Source organism: Patiria miniata, unplaced genomic scaffold (genome assembly GCF_015706575.1).
Source record: "Patiria miniata isolate m_02_andy unplaced genomic scaffold, ASM1570657v1 HiC_scaffold_21, whole genome shotgun sequence".
Classification (NCBI taxonomy): domain Eukaryota; kingdom Metazoa; phylum Echinodermata; class Asteroidea; order Valvatida; family Asterinidae; genus Patiria; species Patiria miniata.
In genome coordinates, this window is record NW_024037060.1 from 1,630,737 (window position 1) to 1,653,634 (window position 22,898).

The following is a 22,898-nucleotide window of genomic DNA, read 5'->3' on the forward strand; positions in this document are numbered from 1 at the left end:
CCTCTTTACTGAATGCCCATTTACTACTTCAAACTTCATTAAATGCTACAAACTGTGTTATATCTGGAGGGCAAAACCACAAGTTTCTATGGTATTGATTTCTGTATGGGTGGTACACCTGTAAAGGTTGCATTCAGGTCGCGGTACACAAACAAACACTGTATAAAGCTGCCTGTCAATACCTGTAAGGCCAGGGGCAACACCAACTACATGTACGTGTACATGTATAGTACTTGTAATAGTCATTATAATTCCTGTGCCCACTAAAATTTAACACTCCTGGATGGATTCATTTTTTTTTTTAAATGGTGGTGGGGTGGTGTTTCAGTACTTGAATCAAGTTGAACATTTTAAGCTTCAGAGGTGGATCATACCTCATATACAGTGTGGTATGGTTCTTCATTCAGATCATTCACCTGTTCTTCCCAGATCCTTCCAAATCTACCAGGAAATGTTGGAGGAATTTTGGGGGTTGAGGAAAGTACAGCGTTTTGTGCCCCTACTTAAATACATGTAGTTGGAATTTTAATAGAATAGTTCTGCATTTCGGCACAATGGTGGATTTTGGAGGATTCAGAGAGACAAAGTTGCCTTTGGAGTTAGGATATGCAGTTGACACTACTGGATATTGCAACAAATGATGATCTTTCCACGCATTCTTCGATCCCGATGGACGTGCATACATTTTATGACAAATTAAGGATATTCTTGACCCAAAGTAAAGGTGCAAAGTCTGTTATCATAAGGACATATAATTAGTGGTTGAAGTGTAGTTTACGCTTAAGCATTTCATACGTGTACATGTACGTACAATGTACCGGTATTTCCTTACAATTACATGTACAATTATACATGTACATGCAGGCCTTTCCTAGTCCAGCATCACTGAGAGTCCAAAGTTCTGTTTTACTGCAGAATTGTTTTAGGGGCACGTACCGCTACATGCACCATATGTACGTTCATAATACTTCCGATGAAACCTGACATATTCGTCGGATGTTGGAAATGAATTACGGATTATGTACATGTATAAATTTGCATTATGGAAATAAATGTTGATATCGAAATGAAATGAAAGTGAAGTCTTGCTGTTCCACAATTTCCATGTATTGTATCTCTTACATGCAGTTAAAAGTGTACATTGTATAAATTGCATTTTCCCTCTTTTTTCCCCCTCCCAATTCCCATCTTGCAGGCTGTACTGAATGATGTCTCCCTCGTCGCCGGTCAGCTGACATGAGGTGCTTCGTACACCTCGTCATCCAGGCTACCGACGGCCAGCGAACACTCACCACCACCTCCACCCAGGGTTTATAACTCCTCGTCCTAGCCTGTGTGGGATCTTTGTAGACAGGACACGGCCATGGCCCTGCGCAGACAGAAGCTGATAGGCCTTGGCCTGATGCTGTTTTTACTGTGGAACGTTGCAGCCTATTTGTTGTTTGCGAGGCAAGCGGAACAAGGCACGAAACCGGTGAGATGCAAAATCTTTATCGTATTATTCAATATATGAAATGAGACAAGTGGATGAAAGTTGATTTGGGTTTTTTTTGGGGGGGGGATGGGATTTACCTATCGCGGTAGAATTGCGTCAACGCAGCTTGTGAAATATTGTCCAGTTACATGATATACAAATGGTAGCGGAACTCGCAAAATCTGAGGCAAACAAAATTTAGCGTACAAAAATTCCATAAGGTTGTCTAAGGGGCGTGGCTAACTCACAAACGGCGATAGGTCGATTGGAGTTGAGGGTGATTTTTTTTTATCTGAAGGATTTGGAGAATCGTTTGGAAGTTGCGTAACATTTAAAGTTGCCCTGCTTGTGCTATTTTTTCGAGTTCATCCCGCAAAAAATAGATTTTTGTTTTGAAATTGCTACTTTTCAAGCAATACAAATATTATTGGCTTTTGAAATGAAGACATCGAACTAAAAATCCACCCATAGTTATGAAATAATTACCTTACAAATATTAAATTATTTACAGCACAATAATTCAGCCGGATCTTTGTATTTGCTGGAGGCGAAAAAGCAACTCCAAATAAAGCCTTTTTTTACAGGATTGCCTTGTAATTAATGATGAAAGGATTCACATGGTCACTCTAGTTAGTGTCTGCCTAATGGATTTACCTGGATGTAAATACTAAATAATTTGCCATTGTGGATAATTAAACTGTGTAACGCCCTTGATATGTGAGACGGCACAATCACGATCGCATTTCATTACACAGCGATGCAGATCTGTGAATTTAGCCATGAAATGAATTAATGAACCAAACAGATGTTGCATAGTTTAGTGTCTGGCAATTCAGAGAGCTTGCCAAATAGTTTATGACACGGCTAATTTTTTGTGACACTGGTACATGAAGTAATTATTGTTAGCTTGTTAATAAATCCGACTAATATGGAATGACACGTGCAGCCTTGGTACAAGTACCGGTCCGTACATGTAGAGACAGTGCAAATTATGTGGTTACAGAGAAATAAGAACAAAAAACACCTGTCTCATTGCCAGACAAATAATGACACAATAAGAGGCATTATTCAATTAGCATAACTGATGATTGGGTAATGGGACAACGTGGTTCGGTATTCAAACTGCGCATTTTGGCATCAAGTTGGCGTAGCGGTACTTTCCTCGCCTTCCACCACTGTGACCCGGGTTTGATTCCTGCCTAGGCCAACATGTGGATTGGGTTTTCGGTCCCTACCTATGGGTTTTCCTCAGAATATTCTTCGGGGGTTTTTCCTCTCACATCTAAAACTTTCATTTCTTCACATTGTCTTCTCTTTACTGGGCCTTGCCTAGTCCAACGCATTCATTTTTCTCCAGTAACCATGGCAATTTTGTTTGCATTTTTTGTTTCAGCTGGACGAGTCGGAGGGAATGAATGAGCGGTTGCAGCGATTACAGGAACAGATGCAGGAACAGATGCAGATTAACGAACAGCTCCTGCACGACATCGTACAACAAAAGGAAACCATTATTAAAAGTAAGATATTACTTTTAATTCCACTGCACACATTTTATTACAATTGCAGTGAAAACGGGCAAGTCACGGTGGAGAAAATGATGAATTTTGAATAAAATGCGCGGAAGATTTTAAGAAGACCTTCAATTTTTGAAATTCTATCATCCTGTAGATATTTGACATGGAAGGGTCAGGACAAATTACAATCGGTCATTTTTGGTTTTTCATTGTCCTTCCTTATCTAGGAGGGTTGAACAAAAATAATTATATTTGTACTGTTGGCCATACGTACTATTTTACATGTACAGGTCATTTTATAAATTTTGGGTCCAAGGTGTGACATTTATCCTGTCGCTGTTAGTGTTACCTCTCAACTTGTTGAGATAGGTACATTGTACATGTACGTGTAGTTTGCTATTCATAATCACTCTTGGAGAATGACCACATTAAGGAGTCCTTCAGAATTATAAAATCATAGATTTCAGTTTTTCACGTAACAGGTGAGGGGGGAAAAAGTGTACCCAAATTTACAGAATAAATTCCAAATTTATTTCTTCAATGGAGTTTCCATTTTAAATTTCTCTAGCCAACGATACATTTTCACTTTACCTGTACATACATGTACATTTTGGGTGTCAGTTATTTATGAAAACATCTTTCCGCAATTACCTCCCAACCAAATATTTCATAACTTCATAAGGTATACATGTACATGCATGTATCCGTATCTCTCTTCCATGCCATGCCCAGCATGATAACCAGCATGACCAGGAGAGAAAAAAATATGGTCTGCAATCTCATTTTTGTTAAGTGTGGCATTGCCCGTGCTTCCCAAAGGGCAAATTGCCGATGATGCATTTCCAGAATTTCTAGAGGCCATTAAAAACAAATTGAGTCCATTTATCATATGGATCGTTACGCAGAACATGCACTCGTCAAAGTCATGTCTGGGAAACTGCCTAGGAGGGCCGGATTCTTAAGAGTTTGCTTTGAGGGTTTGAAGAGGGTTTGTGTCGTCTCGTATTTTGGAGAATGTTTTGTTTTTTACAGAATTTTTTTCCCCCAATCGGCAGAGCAAAATTCAGGGGTAAATGGCCAGGAATCGCCTCAGATTGCACCACAGAGCATCGATATTCCAAATTTTTTCAGGGTCCCCCTGCTGGACCCCTGCCATAATGGCTTCGCGCTCCCCGCTCGCATTAGTCCTCTGACCAAATTGCCCTGCGCTATAATTTCACCCTGGCTAAAACACTGAATGTCAGTTGCAGAACTTGGAAAAGGTCACCCCGAATAAATGCTATTAATTTGATGTACATGTACATGTATTGGATAATCAAGGTAAAATGCCGTGATCAATGTAGCATGCTGACATACGTTTTTGGTATCGGCATGAGGAAGGGGGGTTGCAGGGATAAATTTGAGTTCATGTAATTTTACAAGCATTTTGCTCTGCAGTCTTTGTGTTTTAGCTGATAACTCAGAGACCATAAGGCTGTGGGTTCAAGTCTGCCCTGCTCAAGTGTATGCCTTTTTTCTTGTGACGCTCTTGGACAACATACATTGTACATGTATGGAGTATACAGTGCTTTAAGATATTGCATGACGTACATGTACATGTAGGTGAAGGGGAAAAACCCATTTAAAAAAAAAACACATTCACATTTCCAGTGCTCAAAGTTTTCATCATACAAGTTCTGTATTCATTTTACAGGTAGAAACCAATCCCCTGATCAGCCCAACCTCCTGCCAGCGGGCCTGGACATGGTGGCCCATCAGGAACCCAAGCCCTCCAAGACCAACCCATTCCAGCTTCCACTAGCAAAACAGGTCAAGTACCCGTACTCTTCCTATGCCATTCCAGTATTGGTGATAGCCTGCAATCGACCCAGCGCCATCACAAGGAGTCTGACTAATCTGTTAGAGTAAGTGTTGAAGTTTGGTCCCCTGGAACTTTTGCATATAATGAGATAACAAATTAAAATGGAAGCTGTGTGTCTGTACATGTACGTACATATGTACGTGAACTATATACACCCCGAGGACAGACAGACAAAGGGAAAACAACAGATTCTTTGTTGTCCTCGAGAGTTCATCTTTTGTTGAAATCGGTCCTCGGTCATGCGTTTGTGTGCTTAGTCTATGGGAGAGTGTTATATTACAGGGACACCGGAAAAGACAAAGCATTGTCCTAGAGAGTATAGTAAAACAAGATTGTGTGCACACGAGTGTGTATTTGCCTGCAATTGGGACCCCCTATTGTCCCTCTTTTGTTTGTACTTTATCTTTCTAGGAAGACCTCCCTCATGTTTTGTACATGTACACAAATCCAAATAGGGGACCTCTCGGGAATTGGGGACCCTATTGTTGAATGTTTCCTATTGAAAGCAGAAACAAACTCATGTACACTTTTTCATGTACATTTGTACATTGTATCGTACATGTTCACTATCAATAGTTCAAGACTCAGAATCTGTGATACATTGTACATACAATGTAGGTATACATGCCCCTATCTGATGTCACTTTTTCTGGGGTCATGGTTTTCAGTTATTAGTAATTTCCTGTGAAGTGGACGGTTGTAGCAAACCAGCCTTCATGTCCCAGGTCTCAATGTGTCCCCCAGATATGTTTGACCTTCAGCGCTCTCTGCACAGTCAGCTGGTCTTTTATCGCAATCTTGGGTCGCATCCGAATTACTCCGCTATAGTTACAGTATCACATGCTCTATAGTTAGCAGTATCACATGCTGTAATTTAACCGGCCTTACCCACGCAATGCAGACGGGGCCTCGAGGGGACACTAATTTGCCAGAAATGGTTAAAGCAGTTTGCTTTTTTCCCTTTCTGAAGGCGAAAGATACGTGCAATGTCAAAGGTGGATACGAAAAGTGAGAAGTGTCTACACGTGTTTTATCCATTTTTAAGGAAAGATAATAATAATAATAACGGAGTCTTATATAGCGCACGTATCTACCAACAATTAGGTACTCAAGGCGCTGGAAATTATGTCTATTATTAAAGAAAGGTAAATAAAGTTTATGAGAAATATGAGACCCATTATTTAGTACCTTTTAATGGTTTACAAGGTACTTGCTATGCTATGCTGCCGGGCATCCGACGATATATACCCCGACAAGTTCTATTGTATTTATTTGACATTGTAACATTGACTTTTGTTTCCTCTGCCTAGAATTAGACCATCTTCCGCTCAGTTTCCAGTCATCGTCAGCCAGGACTGTGGACATCAAGCCACCGCCGAAGCAATCCAAAAATTTGGCGACAAAGTCACCCACATAAAGGTGAGTCCTTCAAACTGGCACAGTACTTTTTATGAATTGAACAGTCGCTGTAAAATATGTGATCCAGGTCTGTTCAAATTGTTCATTGGTAAAAACATTGTGCATACCTACATTACGCGTACATGTACATGGATGTACATGTATGCAACCATTGACATTTAGTGAGTGATTTCTTCAAAGAAATTTATAAACTGGTAGAAAACTGCTGTGCAGTTTTTATTCTGTAAAGCAAATTTTCTTTGAATGGCAATCTGTGAAATTTTGTATTTATAAAAAAAATTAAATTGCCTCAGATGCGAATTCTAGCTTGCAATTTTAACCCAGTTAAGTAAAAAAGCAAAAACAGAAATTTAGAAGAACTGACTCCATGAAGTCAACGTCTGTTCACGTACTGTACATTTATCTCAAGTATATATCTTATTCAGCCATAACTCCACCAGAATATCAATAATCTCATTTTTCTTCCGTGCTGATGGACTCACTTGCCCCTTTTTGCCATAAGTTTCCCAAAGATTTCAATACAATTGTGATCACAGGCCGTGCGTTGGCAACACTCGTGCCTGTTTACGACCCAAGTCACGCCGGTCTCGCGGGTAAACTAAGCCATCGCCCCCCGCGGACCGCCGAATCGATGCCTCGGTCCCATAGTCCAGTTTCCCACCCTCCCAATCCATTTGCCATGTTTGCTGGGTGTCCACTGAGGGATTGCATTACCTCCTTGACTGTACCAGGGTCCCTGACTTGAATGCTGAGTGGCCATCCAGCTCGTCTGCAGGGTCGGATTTTCGATTGTGGGCCCGTACTTAGTACTCTTAGAATATTCATCAGCATGACATTGGTGACGGTTTATCCTTGTCTCTCTATATAGTTTCCCTATAGAAATGTGCTTGTTTAGTTCCACATGATTTTTGGCTAGATGTGGTTTTCATGGTTTTGGCCTTCACAGAATATTAGTTATTTGCGACATTCCTGAGACAAAAAAATTCAATTTCATTTATACATGTCAGAACACAAGACACAGTATTCTTCCATCAATATAATTCCAGTGCTGCGATTTGACTTCGTGAGTTTGTTTTAATTAATAAGATCTTGCGTGAGAACTTGCATGAGAAAAAAAAGAGTTAATGCGAAATTAATTGCCATTACCTAAATTTAGTATTATAAATCAGTTCGCTGTACACAAAGAATTTATAATTGATTTTGAGTGTAACATGTATATTTATTGATTTATTTCGTGTTATTTTACCAGGGTAGCCCCATCAGTTGTCAATGAACTGTTCTGGATTATATAAAAATATGATATAATAATGACCAAAAATAACAACAAAAATACAGTAAAACACATAATGAATACATTACCATAAAAGGAATTAAAACCACACAAAACTAAAACAATAGATTAAAACAGACGATGTATAGATAAAAAGATTTAAAATGGAACATTAATCTTGAATTAAAAAATTGCATTATCTTGTATTAAAATGAAAGTGTGACTATCGCTTGTCCCTTGTCCCTTGTCCATTAAAAAGGCAACCGTTCTCAAAATACAAACCATAAAAAAAATATAAAACCCACAGCACTCCCCAAGAACCATTAATTAATTTCCTTTGTCAATGTTTGCCTGTTCTTCATCCAAGCACGAGTCCGCTTGGATGTTGCTGCAGGTATACTTTTTTTTTTTTTTTTTTTTTTAGAGTTTTAAAATATTTTTTATTAATTTTTTTCCTTTCCCTTTCATTCAATTGCCTTTGTGCACACCACTCCACTAATTGAATTCATAATCCCGATATTGCCATATTTGCAAAGTGCGTTTACATGAAACGAGCCATTAGTTACAGCTCTATGAATAATTGAGGTATACGAATGGTTCCCACCACCAATGCCACCTGCCTGTTATGAGTTTAAAAAAAAATTAAAAGACAGAATATGCAGCAATTCCCATGGGTTGTCATAAACAGAAGTGATACACTATGGAAGACTATATCACTTTTCATATTCCACGTACATGTACATGTACATTGTATTAAAAACAAATTTTGTTTCTGGGAATGCCTGGGTAGATTTCGTGTCTGGTTTTTTTTGCAAACTAATGAAAAGGCATGTGAACTTACGTGTACATTACTTCAAATTGTAGCAACACAAAGCACATCGGTACAATGTACACCTGCAAAGATCTGATGTATGTACACTGTACATGTACATGTTATAAGTTCATAGTATTTTATATTAAACCGATTAAAAAAAAAAAAACAAGTACTGTTTTATACAAGATGTCCATTTTCATGTTATTCCTCTTTATTTTTCCTGGAAGACTGGATGGATATACATGTGGGTCATTCTATAAATTTGGGGTCCACTTTTTTTCCCGTCCCTGTTACATCTGACATCTATGATTGTATAATTCTGATGCACTCCTTAATGCAGTCATCCTCCAAGAGTGATTATGAATAGCAAACTACCTACTCAACAAATAAACAATCATTTGAAGTCACTTTTAATGATGCTTGAATGGCAAATTACAAAGTACCAAGGTAACAGGGACGGGAAAAATGTCACACTTTGGACCCCAAATTTATAGAATGACCCATGTATTAAGTTGAAATAAAAGTCATTTTGTCCACATATTTGGAGGTTTTGTCACTTTTATAAAAATACTGAACACATAGTACTGGGCATAGTGGGCAATATCTTGCTGGCTAAGGCCTCATCGAGGGACACCAAGAAAAATTACCGATCGGTAGGGCCTACAATGCTTGAGAACTTTTCTCATGCTTGACACATCTTACAAAAATGCTATCGTGTGACAGGACCAGGCCGTTCTAAAAAATGACCGACATCCCTGGTGAATTTTATCTCAACCCTTGAGAGATTATGGTGGATATCTGGGCCTACAAATTTTGTCATACTTCCATGGGATTGAAAGAATTGCTGATACATGAAATTTTAAGGGGTTTTTTTTTTTGCTTCTAATGATGCCAAATATTGTGCTTCACATTGCGGGTGATAGCAAGAATAGACAAGAATTTCAGTAATTGTTAATATCAAAGACAAAATAACACATCTTTTTAAAAGTGTACATGTAGCTGTAGAAATTCCGAAATTATAATTGCAAAAAGCAAAAAAAGTGCATGGCTATTGGAGAAAAAGAAAAAAAAGCAAAAGTCCCAACATGTTGCCTACATTGTACAAATGTCAAAATTGCATTTGTCAACAGTCCTGCCTGACACTCACAGCGTAATAATCTCTTTCCTGTATTGACATTCCACAAGCATGTGCGCCCCAAGATCCATGTTTTTCCCAACTAAAAATAAATCTTCTTGGAATTGTAGACCTCACATTTTGAAACGAAGCCCTGTCACAGTATGCTTCGGCTATTGATTCGGGTCCAATTTCCCAGACATGAAAACAGATGTGTCTTATCACTCCGGGATCGGCTCTGTGCGGTCGATCCTAGGAATAAAAAATTATCCATTTTATTTTTATGGGTTTTTTTTCTCATTTTTTGCTACGGATCCATAGATTTTTATCGCTGGCTCAGTGCAGGTACTCAGAGATAATTGGATTCTTAATTATTTGGAATTGCCGACTGTCTCTGTCTATCGATGCTGGGTCCTTGATTGTAATATTCTCTTGAGTTGAACGAAGGGCACCGTGGAAGTCTCGAACGGCACTGTGGAAGTCTCGTTACTGGTGCCTTGAATTTAACCAAGGCCTCTGGGGCATAAAAATTGATCCCAAAGATATGCTTGGGTGAACTTTTGGTCCGCTCCTACAGGGGGAGTTCTGGAACCCCGGTGTCTAGCAATGATTGTAACAGTCGCCCCCGTTATTATTTTTTTCCCTGTAATTGGATATATTTTGATCATAATTGAATTAAAGTTACAATTAACTGAATCCAGTGAATTTGCCTTACATGTACCGGTACAAACAGTACACTGCCCCAGATAGGTAACCTCAGTTAAGGCTTAAGCTAAATAAATGTGTGTGTACAATATGTATTTGTATGTCAGTATGAGTACAGTATGTGTTACATACATGTATGTTGCTCTGCAGGTCCTTGAATTTAGATTTTCTCCCCAGGAAGATTCTGTCAGCCCTGTTCTCAGGTAATTGCAGATTTTGGTTGTTGGCTTTCAATCTGTTTTTTTCCTTCAAACTACATGTAATACATGTAGTTCAATTTGCCGTTTAGCCATATGGAGATCCTATCAAAGGCTCCATGCTTGACTGCACCGCTGTCCATTGTGATTGATATGTTTAATGAGCTACGGTAAATCCAATACTGTGTAATTGCTGCGTTCGTAAATCAAGGATTCCACGGATTTGTTAATGCAGATTAAATCTGATATTGAATTGTGTTGCAGTATGGTGTTGGCTCATTCAAAGAACAATCCATATACTTTTTTAAAGGCAACAATGGTAATTACCTGGAATCTGACCTACTATTTTGCTAAAGGTAAAGAAAAATGGTACCAAACACCTGGAGAATTTCCACCTGAAATGGTATCGATTGGAAGAAAGCAATCACTGATGGTGGTTCTTTATTAAAAAGTGTGCCCGTGGGTTAGCAATGGCATCCAGTTATGAGACCCAGCAGGGCATGTACAGTGTTCTCTGTATTCTCAAAACTATGGCCACTTTTAACTGAAACTTTAGCCCTTCTTAAGATTTTGAGCAATTTTGTTGCTTCAAACAAAAATCTGTAGAAATGTAATGTACATTTCTACCTCAGAAAATTTTTTTTCCCCCCTGAATTTGTTTACACAAGGTGAAAACCAGGAAGTCAGTGAAGCATAAACAAAGTCTGAGCTTTCTTTTGTACTTGGAATGTCCTGACAGTACAAAATTTGACTTGCATGTATTGTAATGCAGCCATTCCTGGGGGGGGGGGGGGGGAGGAACAAACATTGAAAAATATTGGTACATTGTAAATGTTTCACGTCTTGCCATATTTTTACCCTCTTCAGTCTTATACACTGGTCCACACATGTATGCTGTACGTATACATTATCGCAAATGTTCTACTTTAATAAATAGAGATCCTATGTTTTTTTTTAATTGTAGATACCGGTATTTCAGAAAGCCAAATCGGTATTCAAACTGCGCATGTGCAACAAGATTTGACGATTGTGCAGCGAATTGTTTATCCCGAAAGGAAAATGGTCAAATCATGAGGTGCACCTGTGCAGTCGGAACACCGAGCTGGCTTATTGCTGTCAAGTTTTCCTGATCCGTTATCTTGAATTCCTGATCCAATAGAGTGCATTTTTTTACTCTTTCCACAGCAACCGGATTTAAGCAGTATAACCTTACCAGCTCAGCAGAAGAAGTTTGAGGGGTACTACAAGATAGCCAGGCACTACAAATGGGCCTTAAATAAAGTGTTTCATGAATTCAACCATGACGCTGTGATTATTGTAGAAGGTATGTCAGGCCAATTTCCTCAATTTCAAAAACTAATTTCCTCGGCTAAGTCCCTAATCCGTCTTCCCTTTACACATTCCACTTCACTTCTCCCCCCCCCCCCCCCCCCCGATATTCTCCTTAAAGGCTCGTTGGAACATTGATAATTACCCGGAAATGAACCTACTGGTCTGATGAGGAAACCTTGCTCACAGTGAAGGGATGATACCAAATACTGTACCCTGTGAAATTAGTTCGCCTGAAATGTATCGCTCAGAAGCAAACAATCATTTATGGTGGTTTTTTTAGTTCTTGTGTTTTATTAAAGGTGCCCCGGACACACTTTTTAACGCCATTAGCAATCCTTAAGGTGTTAACATTTTATCCCTGAAAGATTGTTCAAGCTTTAATGACAGTGTTCACTAGAGTTGATGTTATACAATGTAGTCCGGATATTTCCAGATTTCCTGATTTTTTTAAAAACTGATTTGAGAAATTTTGTTTACTATATTTTTTTCTCATCAAACATTTGTTTAAGAGAATGGCAAATGGCATTTTACAGGAGTGCCTTTTAAGGCAAATTCATAGATGTACATGTACAATGTACCACACACCGTACATTGTTCTGATCCCAACTTCCTGTGCCAAATATTTCATGGATTTTTCCATTTCCCCACAATCTCAGCCCTGAAACTCTAAAAAAAAAAAAAAAAAATTAGCCTCATGCCATTCAAGACCCAAATGAGGCAAGAACTGTGCACGTGATGGAATCTTAGTATGTAAATGTTAAGTGTAATGTCGGGTTTTCATTTTTATCTCACAAGCTCTCAATCAGTACTGAATGTAATGTACATTGCTTCAAGTGTGTGTGACATCGATGAAGTCAAAACTCCAAATAAAACCTGTGTTGTGTTCCTGTATTTCTGGAAGAACCTTGCTGTTACAAAGATTCCTGGTCATTGACGCTTCAGCTGTCAATAATAATGAAGCCGTGCAAGAATCTCAAAGCGATTATCAACCAAGAATAACATTTCCGTCCCCTCGCCCACACCGTCGTACAAACAAACACTCCAGAAGATCCTCTTAAGCAAACACGTAGAGAGTCTTATTAGAGAAAAAAAGAGCCAAGAACCCTGAGTCGCTTCCGAGATGAAGATGCGACTGGACAAACAACATCTTGACTCCCTAGTGGTAGAGGTAGCGGCGATAAAAAGAATACGCTCGCTTCATTTTTTTCTTTCTGTTTTGGGGGTGAAATCTCTCCATCTCTCTGTCGAGATGACAGTTGAGGTTTCCTTGATGAGAATTGTTCCTCCAGAGAGGCATCTTTTGGAAACAGGAGAACACATGACTCACCATATTTTGCCACCTCAGCCCCAGAGGACAATTAAGACCTGAATGGGGTGTCAAGTTCTCGAAGCTTTTCGCTAGCCAGGGATCATTTGGTTCAGGCTGTATTCCTCTTAACACTCCTTGTGAGGTGTCGGGTTTCTTAGCTTGCCCAGCAACACCTGTGTCTCTTTGAAAGAGCTTCTATAATGGTGGCCGATGGTACATATTGTATATCAGTGGTTTCAAATGAAAAACCTTTGGCTGGCAATGTGATCCTGCATAACAATTTTCATTAAAACTTGAATGTGTAAAGGCAAAAAAAAAAACTCTGAAAAGATTAGAACCTGACAGATGATTCATTGTGTCTTGCTACGGACACATCATTGAAGCCCATAACGAATTGGGCATTATGCCTTTCATGTACCAAAGGCTGTTTCACAACATGTATGCTACACATCTGTCATTTATCATATCATCGATACTATTGATATTTTTATAGATTTTAATTTTGATTCATCATGGTCAATTCAATTCAACTTGGTCTATTTGTAAAAACAACTTTACTCACATCCACCGGCTGAATTAAACTTTGTTGACAATAAAAGACGTGCAATCAATATTACATGCATAATTAAACAGAAACCTAGGATAACTAGACACTATTATTCAAAAAGAAATTGCTGGATTTTCTAAATTTAGTCTTACACATGTACTTGTTTATTCATATTTTCTGTAATCAATATGTTGCATATGTATGTACATGTACTTTGTTATTTTGTTGTTTCAGTCAGTCAGAGTGGAGATTCCCTCGACAGGAACACAGTTTATTTTGAATAATCTGTTTTTTTTCTTTTCTACATATATGTCTTTAATTAGTCTTCCTGCCATGAAGATATAAATACACACGTACATGTTCGTGTACATGCTTTGTCATAAAGACTATTTCTGGCAAATTGGAAAAATTCAAACTACTGAAAATATCAATACAATTACATTGTAAATTCAGTTTATGTTAAAAAAGAAAGAATAATATGCACAATATATGACATAATATTACAAGATATTACATACGATGTAATCCTAATTTCCTTTATTCAAACTCAAGTCTTTTGAATTCTGTACTTTAATTTTTTTGTAATTTTTTTCTGTTTGACGCAGATGATTTAGACGTGTCGGTGGATTTCTTTGAGTACTTCTTAGCCACCTATCCGTTATTGCAAGAGGACCCGACGTTGTGGTGCGTGTCTGCGTGGAATGACAACGGAAAGGAGGCTCGAATATCAGATGACGCAGGTAAGTTTAAAGATGAACAGTCCATGCTCGTCAAACAATTCTTTTTCTTGACTTACTTTGACATTTAAGTGTTTTTTTTTTAAGAAAAAAAATGTAAGGGAATCTGCAACCCTCAGAAAAAAAGGGTTTTATATCTGAGTTTTGTGTGCAAACATCACTTCTGAGAGTTGAGTGGTTTTCGGCCCCACAATATTGAGATGTATAGTTTACAGTTTTCAACTCAAAAATAGCATATACCGTTCATCTTTAAGCTCAACATTGTTCCTCTCCCCCTCCTCCCCCCCCCCCCCCCCCCCGAAAAAGCAATAAAACTGCCAGCCCCGGGAGGACTGAAAGTGACATGCATTGACTCGTTATGACATCCAGCCTACCTTGCCCCCTGGAGGCACCGTCAGAATGTGTCTTCTCTGTTTGCACATTTTGCTAGCAGATGCAATAAAAAAAATATATCCTGAGTCCTTTAGGGAGTTTCAAGAGCGGACTGAGATAATGAAAAAATGTCACACGGAACGAAGGAGAGGCGCCTGAAATATCACTGTGCAGAGGATGTTGAACTGAAATTCTCATAAATTTTAAGAATAGAAGAGTGTAGGGCACGTAGGGTCCTCTTTTTACAAAAAAAATGTTTGAGAGTGACATTTGGAAATGTCACACAATACATGTACACTTTGCTGACTGGCACTGCCTGCCGGTAAATTTGTTTTTATATTTAAATAAAGAGATGCAAAAGGAAATGCTTAAAACAAAAATGACTTCATGTTGAGCAGCAGTCATAGAATTGAACTGCTCTGCTGGAACAGTCCATCCCCATGAGTGTCCCGCTTTTCCACACTCAAATTTGTAATGTGTGATGATGAAAAATTGTTTGACTGTACATAGCAAATGGATTCCAAGCATGACAAATAGATAGTGATTTTTGACACTCCGTGTGCGCGTGCTGCTTTGCATGAAGTACGCATGACTAATTTTATTCTCAATATGCACAAAGCCAAACTGTTTTCGCGTGAACAATAGTGCCTAATTAGTAGGCCTTGCATCCCAATGTCCCTACCTGTGGTTTTCCCCAAGGGTCTTTCCCAAATCTCCCTTGGTAACCTGTGTGTGTGAGTTTGTTTCTGCATTCAATTGGGGATGTTGAACAATAGAGGACAATAGGGTCCCCAATTCTCGAGAGGTTCCCCAATTCAGATTCGTGTACAAAACATATGGGAGGTCTTCCTAAAATTTTAAGGTACAAACAAAAGAGGAACAATAAGGGGTCCCTGATTTCAGGCAAATACACACTTGTGTGTGTGAGTATGTAAACACTGGCAATCGTGGACTAGGGACAAAAGGGTTAGGGCACAAACAATACGTCCATGATTGACCGATAGTCCACGATTGAAATTCATGTACAAAACCAATGAGAGCTGTTGCTAAAAAGTTTGAGTACAAACAAAGGAATGAGGATTACAGGCAATAGGGGGTCCACGATTGCCGGTGTTTACAAAGATGGGTGTACGTGTTTATCTTTTCAAACCGTGGACAAAAAAACCAGAGAACAAAAAAGAACAATATCGTCCACGATTCCCAGCATTCGTCCGCGATTGGGGTCGTGTACAAAACCTATGGGAGTCTTCCTAAAAAGTTAAGAGTACAAACAAAAGAGGGACAATAGGACGTGCACGATTAACGGTGTGCTGGAATTTACTACCTTACGGAGAAATGAACACAATAGGGAACAAAAGATTGTATACGTCTCCAGAAGAACATTTCTATAGATGAATACGTCTCCACAAGAATTTCACGAAATAGATATATAGATTTTACTCAAAAACTAGGAATTTCCAAGGTAGGTTGATCTGTCGCAAATGGAAGAGTTTTAGAAAAGGGATATTTAGTCCAAATTTCAGCCCAGGAAATTAGTTCTGGTTAAAATAAGAGCATTTTGAAACTTCAATTTCAAACTCGAAAACTTTACTACACGAGAACAAAGAAATGTCTCCACAGGAATACAAATTCCAGAATGGGTGAACACACGTGTGTGGGTCTGTGTGTGTGTGGGGGGGGGGGGGGGGTGTACTTGTGCAAGGAGCCCATGTGTACATGTGCAAAGTAACCAAGCAGTGGCTTGCCATTTCATTGAGACTTGAGTTGAGTCCATTTAAGCTGCTTCCAACTGCATTTTCTTCATGAGTGTTTTTTTTTTTTTCTCTGTTGACAGAGCTGTTGTATCGGAGTGACTTCTTTCCTGGGCTAGGCTGGATGATGAGGAAGGAAGTATGGCTAGAACTAGAGCCGAAATGGCCGCAAGGGTAGGTCTAGGCCTCTGATCTCCATTTGAAACAATCAGGATAGCCCATTGGCCACAAAAATTGAAGCTGCGCACACTTTTTTGATCTTTAAACTCAAATGTGGCTCTGGAACCAGTATATATGTATGCCATTTCCATCGTTTCAATAAAATAGAATAGAATAACATTTTAAAAGAAATTTTATTTAGAAAAGAAAATTTTTGGGGGTCACACGTTTACTTATGACAGTTGATTTGTCTAATAGCACGCACAGTGGTTTCTCCATTGAAGGGGGCCTCTTGGGTGTACAGTGATCAGGGCCCAATTTCATGGCGCTGCTAAGCACAAAAATTTGCTTAGCACAAAAAAGTCTGGCTTAGTACAAGCAGGTTATCAGCCAAAACTCCATGTGATTTTCATGCTAAGCAAACAACAGCTGAATGCTAATCACAAGCAATATACATCACATGGAGTTTTGGCTGGTAACCTGCTTTTATAAGCCAGACTTGTTTTGTGCTAAACACAGTTTTGTGCTTAGCAGCACCGTGAAATTGGCCCTGTGTCTGGATTCGTCCATAACAACTCCCTAGGCTTTTTATTGCTGACAAATATGACAAAGAGTCAAATAATCGATGACAAGGTTTCAATAAACTTTGGTTTGATGTGAACTTGTTTCTTCCTGGTCAGGTTTTGGGATGATTGGATGCGAGAGCCATCCCAACGGAAGAACAGAGCCTGCATCCGGCCGGAAATCTCCAGAACGGACACCTTTGGAAAAGTCGGTGTCAGCAGGTATGCCAAAAGAAATACAAATATTAACTCTGGTATCAGTCATGTAGTTGAGCCCATCACAAGGCCACACTAGTCAATCACAAAGTCCTCATCAGTCCCAAGTCCATCACATGTCATCCAGTCCCGAGTCAAATCACAAGTTATTCAAATGAACTATGACAAGGCTTTACATGTACTTTGTTCAGATAATTCCCTGTTATTTTTTTACCAAACCTGAGACTTGACTTTTGATTTGTTTGTGATGGACTTGTAATGGACTTGCGAAGGACTTGCGATGGACTTGTGATTGGCTTGTGATTGGCTTGTGATTGGCTTGTGATTGGCTTGTGATTGGCTTGTGATCGACATGCGACTTGACTTGTGACTGGACTTGTGATAGACTTGTGATGGACTTGTGACAGACTTTGTACTTATACTGTATGTTATAGTCAAGTGATTTGCCTACCCCAACAAATACACCAAAGTTTCAAGTGAAACAGCAGGAGTTAAAACCTGGAAAAAAATTTATTATTCTGAGTAAACTGGCTTTTGATTTTAGTAAGAAATGTGAATATTTAGACAGAAAGCTGAAACAAGTATTGCGAAGAGACTTTCTTAAGGTTTCTTGCATTGCTGTGTTAGGCTATGTGTCTGAACATCATACTCATGATCATTCAAGTAGTCATTCAGAATTAGCATAATCCAGTTTGCTTATGTTCATACCATTGCATTGCAGGGGCCAGTTCTTTGAGCAACACCTCAAGTACATCAAACTCAACAAGAAATCGGTGGCTTTTACGAACCTGGATCTGTCTTTATTAAAAAAGGTGAGTTCATATAGGGGAATGCATGATTGAGGGGTTAAATAATTGAAAAAAAAACAAGACGAGACAAGCTTATCTGTCATAAATCTGATTCCAGAGTATAAAAAATTCCATTCAATCGATTCAGCATAGCTATTCACTGGCAGTCTGTAGTTCATGCATGTGGCCTCCATTCATCGGCATAACAGGGTAATATTTTTTATTTTTTATTTAAGGCCAAGGTAAGACTTCAGCAAGTCTTAAAGGGCTCCTGACCTGGATTTTACATGGGAACATTATTAATGCAACTTTCTACTCCTCTTAAATGTATGAAAACTATTTGACATCTCTTTTTGGTTAATTTTACTGAAATGTGTACTTTTGAAACATTTTGCTGACAAATGAGGGTGCTGTTGCTGTGATGTCATTTCAGGAAGACACTGTTCAGTTTAGGGGTTTTCTGTTCAAAATGTGAATCCAAAATGTGTTCACCGAAAATATGTGTGAGAAAACTTTGCTGACTGGCTTGTCATTTACTGACACAACGAATCACTAAAGAAAAGAAAATTTACCACAGCAACATATTCAAAATGCTGGCAAAGTTGGTGCTGAAATAGCTGTAGCATTGAGGTTTCTGCCTGAAATGACATCACACTTTTTCTTATGAATATTGAAATTTGCATTAGCATAATAACCAAAAAGGCACCAAAATGCTCTTGTCTTATAAAATAGCAAAATAAAAATTTAAAATAAACTTAATTGGACACAATGGTGCATTTTCAAGGATTGCATAAAAATAATTACATTTCATGGGCCCTTTAATGACAAGTGACAGTGAGTATTTTAGTGAGTGAGTGAGTGAATGAGTCATGGAGTCAGGTACACAGGCAACTAGAGGCTGGAACTCTGAGACCAGCAAACAAGAACAATTTTTTTAATTCAAATTGTACTCTAAAAAATTAACGTCTCTTTGAATGTTATGTCTCCAGGAAAACTTTGATCCCGTATTTAAGAAAGAGGTGTACGGGGTTCCAGAGGTGACGATGGAACAATTGAAGCAGAACACACTCAGCCAGAAGACGGTCCGGGTTACGTACACCAATAAAAACAGCTTTAAATTATTGACCAAACAGCTGGGAATCATGCAAGACCTCAAGGTAAAGCAGCGTCAAATTTGAAGATGAATTGAATACGGACTCCGTGCTAACGTGTATGCTCATATATGAACACATAATATTGGATGTAAAGAAAAACACTACACTTCATGTTTTTTTAATTTTGTTTGGACATTTTCCCCCTTTTCGTCCAGTCTGGGGTCCCACGTGCCGGCTACATGGGAGTGGTGAGTTTTATGTTCAACGGTCATCGGGTCTACCTAGCGCCAACCAAAGACTGGAAAGGTTACGACGAAACCTGGAGTTAACCCAGGCTTATTAAGTTGAGTCAACATGTCTCACATTGGACCCTTGGGGGCGCTGTTCAGTTTGGACTCCAGCTTTCAACCAGCAAAAGCTACATGCAGCAGGAGCACGTTGGATACTGCTTTTGTTGGTTTTCGCTCAGTAGGACAATAAATGAGTGTGGCGCAAACGTTAAAATTAAAACTTTTCAGATGGAGAGCTGAAACAGTACTCGCTTATGTCTGATTCTTAAGTCGCGATTGCGATCTATTTTTGATCCGTTGGAAGTGGAGAGACGAGAAAGCTGATTGCTTCCTCATCTTCAGTCCGTTCATCGGCACGGCAACGACCGTCTGGGATAAAATGGCAGCGGAGCATCATATATTCCGAGAAACACCTTGGTTAGAGCGCCCTCACATGGATCTGCCATGGGATGTGTGCCGACTGCTTCAGCGTTTTGAAGAAACCAGCAGCCATAGAAGTTACAAAAGACATCTGAGAGATGGTTGACTGCAAATCAGAGCGATTTTTTGGGGGGTCTGTCCCTTGAAAAAAACAAAGCGTGGATCTGTCGAAAGTGCCATGAATGAATTTACTAAGTGAACATGCTACACATGCATACCAACGGCAGTGGGATAGGTGTTAAGTGAAAAAGATCTATTAAAATTCATGTTCAGGGGCCAATTTCATAGTCCTGTCATGCATATTCATAATTCCATGTAGTTTTAACAAACATATATTAGCTTACAGTTGTGTTCCCAGTGCTCTTCAACAATTTCAAATTATTTTTGTTTCTGTTTAATAAATTTTCAATTTATATGTTTTATTCCCACCAAAAACCTCGTTTTTCCTTTTTGGACGTTTGCAACCCTTTCAAAATAAGATTTTTGTTTTAGGAACAAACAGATGAGCTTTGTGACCAGACTGGTTCCTGCTCCAGACATTATCCATACTGATTGTGAGGCGGGAACCAGCCTATCCTGTAGGAACAGAATTATTGTCTGGTAGCCAATAATTTGAAATTGTAAAGTTATGATTCAATAAGTAAACATTTGGGCCGATTGACCTATCCCCGTTTGCGGGTTAGCCACGCCCCTTGGACATCCCTATGGGGATTTTGTACGTATACGTTTGTTTGTCTCAAATTTTGCACGTTCCACGTCCATTTGTACATCATGTAATTGGACAATATTTCACAAGCTGCGTTGACGTGATTCTACCGCGATACGTCAATTGTTTTCGGTCGATGTCTCATTTCAAAAGCGAATAACTGTTGTTTTGTTAGAAAAAAATAGCAATTAAGAAAAGGAATCTTTTTTTTCGGGATGAACTTCAAAATTTAGCAAGGGGAACTCAACTTTAAACCTACAACTATGTATTTCGTTTTGTAGTAAGTTTGTACTGGTAGTTCTATGTTGTTAGGCTTACTCGTCAGTGGTCTGTGTGAATGGGGCTTGTCTATTGCTTTCCCAAGCCATGTTTGGCCACTCAAGATCCGACTTTAGAATTATGCTTGAATTTACGTTGACGTACACTGAACTCAATTAACAAATATACACAAGGTCTAGTACTGGACAGTAGTGTTATAAACATTTACACAGTAAGACATTTGACATGTTGATATGTACAAAAGGAAAACATATACTACTAATACGTCTGTTTTCAAAAAAAAAAAAAAAAACATTTCCCTGAAAAACTTTTTGCTGAACAGTTCTGTGAAATTGGCCCCAGCTCTGTAACTAGACAAAAATTGTCAAAATGTGCCTTTTATTTTTTTAATAACTGTTACTAGCTAATGTTAAATTATAATATTAAAAAGGAAATACTTGTGTAATTGTATGTGCTGTAAAAAGGGGTAGCTGAGTGTCTGTGTTGATCTGAGGTAATGTGCAAAGCAGTTGGCAAACTGCCCAACAATGCCCAAATATGGCTGAGCTTATTCAGTGACATGTACGATATGTAGCACAGAATCTGAGATACTCCTGGGTTGTTTATAAAAATGTCCCTGTTTTATATCAGCTCTACATTTTCTAACTTACATGTAAAAGAAAGTACAAAACGTACACTCAACTGAACCATGGAGGAATAAGACTGAACCAATCAACATTTTCAGTATTTGCAAATCCATCCCCCCCCCTCGTTTAGATTTTTTTTTTGTACAACTGCACGTCAGTACCTCAGAAACAGAAACCTAAAATTCACCACGATTATTACAGCTAAGTGTTTAGGTTCACCAGGAAAGTTTGCCTTTCTTATACATGTAGGATATTATTTTCGGAAATGAAACTGAACTAGCATTAATTTTAATTGCACGTTTCCTTTCCGTATCACGTTTCGTGATGTTTCGCACGGGTGCTTTTCACTCTCGATACATGTACTTATTTGAAAACTTTTTTCCTTTCAATATTAAATGAGTCCAATATGGATACGAAGAGTAGTGTTTGGCCATTAAGGGCTGCCAGAAATAGTTCTTTTCTCCAAGTAACTTCTGCTCATCATAACTATACAAATAGTAACTATAAGAAAAGAATACGTATGATTTTGACTAATATTTCCGGGAATTTACATGTGTGATCCTGTATGAGGCATGACGGATTTCTCAAAGTCCAAGTCAAATTATACAGGGAACAAAAAAAACACTGGGTACATGTGTTGTTGTGTACACGTACATCTTTAAAGAAGGATTGAAATGCGATGTACAATTTCTTGTTTTATTTCTTTGTGGTTAAACTGTATGCCTCATAACATTGAACAACCAAATGATTTGCATAGTTTGTGAATGAGAAGTGCCGGACATGTCAGTAAACAGTCTCATTTTTGAAATTAAATAAAGTCCACAATACTTAATATTATTTGGTGGATAGGTAAATTATAGCAAATATAAATAAAAGGAATCGACAAAAAAATAAACAAGTTATTTTTCACCCACTAATAAATTGGTAGAGTTATTTGTAAGAAAGTCGAAATTTATTCTTGTAGCATTTATTCCATTGCCATCAGTGTGACAATTATACTGGGCATTCTTTGATGCTGAAAATAAGGCACTGCTTATCATAGGGTCAGTTCCGTTTTTCATGCACCCACCAATTTTTTAATGTGTTCTTAAACCAAAGGCTTTTGTTTTAACATACAATTTAGAGAGATTTATTGGTGGAGGGAAAGTACAACCATATTTTTGACTAACTTAATTTAATTAATATTTGGTATCTTGGATATTAAAATGAAATGTAAGTACAGGGACAAATTATATTTATCGCCTTATATATAGAACGTCAGAATTTCCAATTTTCTTTACCGTTGTTAAATTTGTATTCATACATTTCCAGTTGTAGCGTTTCTTTTGATTAAGATAAGGT

At 38.5% G+C, this 22,898-nt stretch overlaps 1 protein-coding gene across 3 annotated transcripts in view; it reads left to right on the top strand.

The window, feature by feature from the left end:
• LOC119729549 (alpha-1,3-mannosyl-glycoprotein 2-beta-N-acetylglucosaminyltransferase-like) overlaps positions 1–22,849 on the top strand; it is a 41,155-nt gene extending 18,306 nt beyond the window's left edge. For all 3 annotated transcript variants that reach the window (XM_038202154.1, XM_038202156.1, XM_038202155.1), the window contains exons 2-12: positions 1,196–1,474; positions 2,868–2,991; positions 4,682–4,892; positions 6,160–6,268; positions 11,554–11,692; positions 14,162–14,296; positions 16,500–16,590; positions 17,256–17,360; positions 18,076–18,166; positions 19,132–19,299; positions 19,452–22,849. In XM_038202154.1, the coding sequence (XP_038058082.1) occupies positions 1,364–1,474; positions 2,868–2,991; positions 4,682–4,892; positions 6,160–6,268; positions 11,554–11,692; positions 14,162–14,296; positions 16,500–16,590; positions 17,256–17,360; positions 18,076–18,166; positions 19,132–19,299; positions 19,452–19,565 (1,398 nt within the window). In that variant the 5' untranslated portion in view covers positions 1,196–1,363 and the 3' untranslated portion in view covers positions 19,566–22,849. The remainder of the gene's footprint in view (positions 1–1,195; positions 1,475–2,867; positions 2,992–4,681; positions 4,893–6,159; positions 6,269–11,553; positions 11,693–14,161; positions 14,297–16,499; positions 16,591–17,255; positions 17,361–18,075; positions 18,167–19,131; positions 19,300–19,451) is intronic.
• Positions 22,850–22,898: the final 49 nt, after the last annotated feature.